General features: G+C 37.0%; 1 protein-coding gene across 3 annotated transcripts in view; it reads left to right on the top strand.

Annotated features, from left to right (window-relative positions):
- The first annotated feature begins 478 nt into the window (after positions 1-478).
- Positions 479-7226, top strand: part of LOC149179433 (uncharacterized) — a 79835-nt gene continuing 73087 nt past the window's right edge. For 2 of the 3 annotated variants that reach the window (XM_089420659.1, XM_089420657.1), the window contains exon 1: positions 479-2383. In XM_089420659.1, coding sequence (XP_089276785.1) covers positions 773-2359 — 1587 coding nt within the window. In that variant the 5' untranslated portion in view covers positions 479-772 and the 3' untranslated portion in view covers positions 2360-2383. Of the gene's footprint in view, positions 2384-2611; positions 2781-7226 lie in introns of those variants that run through there. The other variant, XM_089420658.1, reaches the window with a different exon arrangement.

Below are 7226 nucleotides of genomic sequence, written 5' to 3'. Positions count from 1 at the left end.
GCTCTTTCCCCTTAATGACCCCTCTTTGCCATTTGGTTTAATGAGATGCCTTCTTTCGAAACCTCCTCATCCCTAAATGCGTTGTCACCTTAGGCTCGCTGGATTACATTGCACTTTATTCTTGCTTCAAAGAAGGCAAAACTTCTCTCCTCTTTTATTGTCCTCTTCCTTGACTAAGCTCGAGGTCATCATTTGGAAGTATTCCCTTTCTCCATTCTCATACAAATTGATATATAATTTTCTCTAATATAACCCATTAAATCTTCTAAATTAAATATCAATTATTTTCATTTCGATTTTGTACGGAATGTATTAGTATATAAATATATTAATATTTTACTATATTTTAAGATTTTAGAATCTTCTCGCCTCTTTATATTATCTCATTTTGATTAAAAAATTAGCACACCCCACCATATAAAATTGTCATATCTACTCATATTTACTCAACCTCTTTCTTATAAAAGGGGAAAACTTAGGCATGCTTTGAGTTTTATAAGCAATAATAATGTCAATCATATGACCCAAATTAGTCGCAGAATTACATTTCATTTTTGTACTCATTTCAGCTTTTGCCTCTTCCCGGATCCATTACGGGCTTCGCAGCCGATTCCGGCGGTTCACAGCGAGGGTTTCTGCAACCGAAATTTTTACGAATCCTCAAAAGTTTCCTTCCTGATAACGTTCAACCAGCAGACCACACGAGTTGTGTGATCCTTAGAATTATTTCGGTGCCAGAATTGTCGAATCCTGCCGAGATTGGCCTCGAAAGATGAATTTCTTCAAGACTGCATTTTTCAACGAGGATGGATCTTCATCATCAAAAAATTCAGAGGATTTGGATAATCCGGACCCAGAGGTGACCGACGGCTGGGACAATCAAGACGAGGAATGGAGTCCCGTCGATGATGAAATCGCCACTGATCGAGCACCGGAACAGGGGAAAAATCCTTCTGACGCTGAAAGATCGGGAGCGAGTGCGGGATTCTGGAGCCTTGGGGGTATTGTAAAGACTTTGACCTCAAAATCGGAAGAGGTTATTGAATCCTATCGCCGCGATTTGGAAGAGTTTCGCTCGGGGCTGCAGAAGGAGACGGAGGTGATCCGCGAAGTTGCGAGCCGCGCCGTGAAGGATTTGCCGAATTCGCTGGATGTTGGGGCTTCTGTGGCACAGGAATCCCTAGAGTCCGTGGGGCAGGTAATTGATGAATTCGGGATCTCGGTTTGGCGAGGGACCACCGACATTTTGGCCGAAGGTAAGGAATTGATTTCAAGGCTCGATGAGGAAAATGCAAATAATAATAATAATAATGATCAGGGTTTTGGTCGCGGCGAGTCTTCTTCTTCTGCCTATAGTAATGCTAGCTTCCAGGGAAAATATAGTAGAGTTGAAACTCAGATTAGAGCTATGCAGCTTGACAGTAACACTTACTGCCAAGAACCTGAAGATATTGAGGATTTTGAAGCCTGGAAGTCGGAATTTAGACTTGATGAGAGAAACGAGGAGATCGAGGTTTTGTGTAGGGAAAATGCTTTCATGGAGGAGGTTAAGTCCAGGCTCGTGCCAAATATTGTGGATTATGAAACTTTCTGGACACGGTATTTTTATCGGCTCTATAAGCTTAAGCAGGCTGAGGAAGCTAGGGCTCATCTTGTGAAGAGAGCTATTATTTCTCAGGAAGAAGAGGATTTGACCTGGGAGGTGGATGACGATGAGGAAGAAACTGATGTGAAAGTGGAAGAGAGGACTGTCGAAGATAAAATTGTCACCGAATCGGTGGTAGAAAAGCTGAAGGTTGGTGAAGATTTTGGCGAGGAACCAAAATCTAGTGATGATTTGGCCGCAAAATCTGAAATTGTTGTCGAATCGGTCGATAGATCAGAGATTGCCGAAGAAGTTGTGGAGAAATCAAAGGTTGCCAAAGAAGTTTTGGAGGAACCAAAGGTTGCTGAAGAAATTGTGGAGAAGCCAAACGTTGCCGAAGGGTTGGCTGAGAAAACAGTAACTGATGCAAATCTGTCAGAGAAAGCAAAAGCTGCTGAAATTTTGGCCGACAAAATAATGGTTGATGAAGCTGATGAAGGCAGTGAAAAATCAGAGTGTGTAAAAGCTGGTGATAAGACATTCATGGAAGTCAAAGCAGACCCTGCAGAGTCTAGCAAAGGTAGTGATTTTTCTGTTGTCTCCAGTAAACCATCTTCTCAGGAGGAAGATGACCTCGGCTGGGATGAGATTGAAGATCTAAGTTGTGTGGATGAAAAGAAATTCACCGCAAGAGGAAGTCCTCCCGATGTTCGTAATAGAATCAGCATTGCACAGGATGATGACGAGGATTTGAGCTGGGATGTTGATGATTAGAATGACGTGAAAACTTGAGCAATGGTAACAAGTTCCTCTTTTTTTCAGTAAAGTATTGACTTCAGGTTTCGTTCTAGTAGTTTACATTATCTTATGTCTTATTATTTTCGTCCAAGTCACAATGCTTCGAATTCTTTGTACATAATTGATGTTCCTTTTAATGCACAAAGTAAGTCATTAGATATTATCAGTTGTGGGATGATTGCTTATTGCTATATTTCTCATTTTGTTTCTGCATGAATTTTTATGAAGGAAACGACAAAATTTGTTTTCAGTTTGAACGTTGAAATCAAACTTTGCTTTTGATGCCCCATTCCAGCTTTTGCAAATTGCAATGCCTAAGAGGGCCAAATGTAAATGTGGACCGTATTCTATTTTAAAACAAATTCTTATACCTTAGAATTTGAAAAGCTTGTAAGTATGCTTTGTATTTTGTTGTTCAATAGATTTGTTTCGAGTATTAGTCTCAAGTGTAGCTCTGGTTGGTATCTCTAGCTTCTTTTCCAAAATTAACTTATTAGGAAGACCCATATTGAACTTGGGATTATATCATGTTTCAGCAATCAAACTGCAATGTAGAATTGGACATTTTATACAACCTTGTTATAAGCAATATGTTAACCCTTTTTAACATTCACTCTGCCATTTGCTGAAGAATGAACCTTTAGAGACTCCTACGCAACCAGGATTTAAAAGAGATGATAGTGGACTCCCTGCCTCAAGCCTCTACTGGGCCTGAAATTTTTTAAGGCGGCTCCATTATTTAGCATTGCAAAGCTTACAGTTGTATAACATTCCTCAACCCAGTTTACGCAAGGCAGGACAAAACCATTCTGCATCCACCCTAATTGAATGACAGGTTATCTTTTTTGGTAACGAACAAATTCTGTCGTAGAACTCAACAGCTTTACAACTAATATCTTGATACAACCCTACAATGTTGCAATAAAGAGTATTGAATTTAATTGCAAGATTATATCCCTTTCAACCAACAATTTGCTACGTAGAATCAAATGTAAACATAGATTGCATTTCCTGCTGCGGTCATTTTTGTTACAACTGAACAACCTTTGTTGAAACCGAGCTGGCTTACAGTTCAGGACTTGTTCAGGTGAAAATGTACGAACCATTATTCCCCTTGTTTCATATTTGAAACTTTTAATGACTATATTTGCACCTATAGACTAACTGATTCCGCCAATCAACATTACATATGGATTGTAGGATTACGTACAAAAACAAGTTCATAAGAGTATCGAGGACAGTCTGGAACACTGGTATGCTAATGGAAGACTTAAATAAAAGATTTAGTGTATAAAATTTCAATAGTCTATTGGTTGGTGACTTACTGTATTGTTTGGGATTTTATCACTGCAAATATTTATAGCAGCATTTATGCATCTGGATATTGAAAAGAAGGAAGAATATATGATTAGAGTCTGCAGATTCTTCACATTAATAATCTCAAATTTATTGTTTTTTTGTCAACTCTGTTTTCAGTGCTTTTGCCTAATTTTTGGATAGGAAAATCCATCCTCGAGCAGAAGCTTGCTTCTGATCAGATTTGGCAATGTTTAATTCATCTGGAATGTCTTTCTCACAGTATTTCGGATCATGCAATTTTTATGTAGTCTATACGTGTTGTTTATGAATTTTAAAGACCTTTTTTGTACACTAGGCCATCTGATGATGTAGTTAGAGAGAGGACTTTCACATGCAGACATTCATGAACGGTTCTCATTCATTCTTCAGCTCAACCAGGGTGATGGATTGGGGAGAAAAAACCTTCTTTAGCGCATGTCCAGATGGTGTGTTGTCTAGGAATGACTTAGCATATTCCCTTGCATTCTAGATACTTTGAGCGACAAAGGTCCCTTTAATTTGAACATAATTGGGGTGATAGCTAGAGTTTGCAGAGTAGGTTTTGACTAGGCTTCTTGGCCGGAGGAGCTCTTTGATTGATGTAATTTTAAAGAAACACTTAGATTCACTTCCTTCTAATGCTCTGTTAATTAGCACGCATTGTCTAAGCTTAAATGTGAGTTTACTACTAATTTAAAACTTGGCTGCCAGGGCTACTGACCTGGTTAGCCATTTCTCAGTTCTATTTCACCATCTCCCTCGGCACCTTGGGAGATTCCTGAAGACAGAGGGGATGTCTAGGAACTTAAATATTTGGACTGGTTGAATGCATGGACGACCTTGGTATGCTAATCAATCGCGTAGGTTACAAATATTTTATCTATAACAGTAGGTCTGGCTAATTGGATTCTAATTCGCCACAGAGCTAGCTCCCTGGGCAGTCTTAATCTCGTTAATTTTTGGATGGTGCCAGAGTTTGAAGTTCCTCCTTGAAGGGATTAAACTAGAGCCATTGTTTACCCTGTGCAAGTTCATCCACAATTACATTTGGCCCCAAAAACTATGTTTAAACACCGACAACTGGTCCTTCCCAGATCTAAAATGATGTGTAAGGCAGCGATGATTTGTTATTGTTTTTGACGTTTTAATTGCCTGAAAACGGAACATGAAATCTGATGCGTTGACTCTACGAAAACGCCATTGTTCGAGGAATCCCTTAGCTTGGAACGTTTCTGAGAGACGTCCGAGTAGTCCTTCGTAAACGTCCAAAAACAGTGGTTGGGTGGACAATAACATCACTGGAACTCTATAAAGCGACGTTTATTTTGGATTTTTAATATGTTAGTTTTGATTGATAATGATATAGTGGTTCTATAAAGCGACGTTTATTTTGGATTTTTTAATATGTTAGTTGGAATTGATAATGATATAGTGGTTTATATTTTAATTTTAAGCTTGACCCCAAATTCTCAACATGTTAAAGTGTGGTAAACTTGAACCTTAACACTCGTCTTACGCTCAAACCTTAGCGCTCGGTGCTTTCTCTTTGACTTCTGATACCCTATTTTATGTTTTATCTTTACCCTCCGCATCTTTATTAATATGGAAGAAAGTGCAAACTCTAGACAATAATCCTGCCCTTTGGCACTTTTAATAATATAGAAGAAAATGCAAATTCAAACAAAGGTGTAACAAGAAATAAAATGTAAAGCATCATGATTATTCGTCATTCGTGTGAAATACATTACAAAGTATCGACAGAATTCTAAATCCTTGTTTGAGTTTTCGAAATGCAAAAGAAAATATTGTATCGGTTAAAGTATTTTACCAACCAAATGAAACAGATATTAATGGAATGTACATAACATAATGTTATGTGGAAAATGAAAGAGATATTAATGGAATGTACATAACATAATGTTATGTGGAAAATGGGAATTTTATATTGTACATTTATTTTTAAAAATAAAAAAGAAAAAAAAAGAAATTAAAGAGAGAATTGACTTTATTTTTTTTAAAGAGATATAGATAATAGAGTGAGTTTATTATTTCTTTATATTTTGATAGAATCAAAATATGATACATAGAGACATTTATAATTTGCTAAGTTGGCTTATTAGCAAGCAAAAACTTAGGGTTATGGTTGCTAGTAGAGTATAAATAATTATTCTGAAAAGTATCTAAGTATCCATAATAGATAGACCTAATAAATAAAAAATAGAGGGACTTATCTAAGTGGAAAATTGGTTTTGACAACCCATGTGTCATAATGATAATCATATGAGTTACAATTGTTTTAAAAATTCAATATGGGAAATTGGTTGTGTCATAATGATAATCATATGAGTTACAATTGGTTTAAAAACTTAGTATGGAAACTAGACTTATAGCTATAGAATCTTTGAGGTTCAACCTATAAAAAAAATTGCAAAATGAAATTTGAGAAAATATTGTGAAAACCAATGACTAAAGAGGACTATTGCAACTTGCTTCTTTCAATGAGGAGCAAAGGACAATCAGAGTTTCCCTTGAGGGCTCAAGAGTTTCAACCTATATCTTCCCTTCGTACTTCCTTACCAACCAGAAAACCAGAGTGATTAGAAAATGATTTTGATTCTCGTCCAACACTAAGCAATCATAGGTCTCCTTCCAGTCTTTGTTTTGAGAGACCAGGGCATGAGCTAGAAAAGATTTAGTATGCCAATATAATTCCATAGTGTAGCTTAATTTAGTGTCTAGAACGACTCAAACCAAGGTCTAATATAAATTCAATTACCATGGTGTTGACCTCTTCTTTCTCCCTATTGGCACACTCAACACCTATAGTGGTTTCCAATACCTACACATGATTGTGAAGACACTGAGAGGTGGTCTAGAGGAAAGCAGAGGTAGCTATTGCGACAATGACTTCAACATGAGTGCACCACAAAGGGGCTTTTCCCATTTGAGCAAATAACATGCAAGCAAGCATAGGATTAGGAAATTACTTGAATACGTCTTTGTCATTGAGCTATTATAGTTATTGTAAGACCTCATTATCTTTTAAGTGTCGTGATTGTGTGATAATATTTCGCATGTTGAGTTGAGGGCACCTTGATCAAACCATCATGCTCGTCATCCTTCCCATAGTCATGTATGTTGGGGTGACACAAATGCACTATGTCCTTTGGTACCCAACTTTGCTCATGTTCCCAATTCCTTTGCATGGGTACTTGAGGATTTGTCATCACAACATGTAGTTGTTAGTGAGGAGGTGCAAATACTCCATTTCCATTACCATAACACTGTACCACCCCACCCCACTTTAGGAAATATAGATCCGTATTAACATTGAATCTTTTAAACATTAAAATGTTTTTACAAGGGGATTTTTATCCTTCTTGATACTTAATATATCTGAAATTAAAATTGATCTATTTTGATTAATTCTATATACATTTTTGCTTTTGTGTTTTAATGATATGAGATATGCATTACGAAACAATCTATTAATATAAGCTAATGC

This window comes from Pinus tabuliformis, chromosome 4_1 (genome assembly GCF_031772625.1).
Source record: "Pinus tabuliformis cultivar Carrire ecotype Pingquan chromosome 4_1, CPIR1, whole genome shotgun sequence".
Lineage (NCBI taxonomy): Eukaryota > Viridiplantae > Streptophyta > Pinopsida > Pinales > Pinaceae > Pinus > Pinus tabuliformis.
Note: the sequence above shows the minus strand (reverse complement) of the source record. Positions and strands in the feature narration are given on the sequence as shown.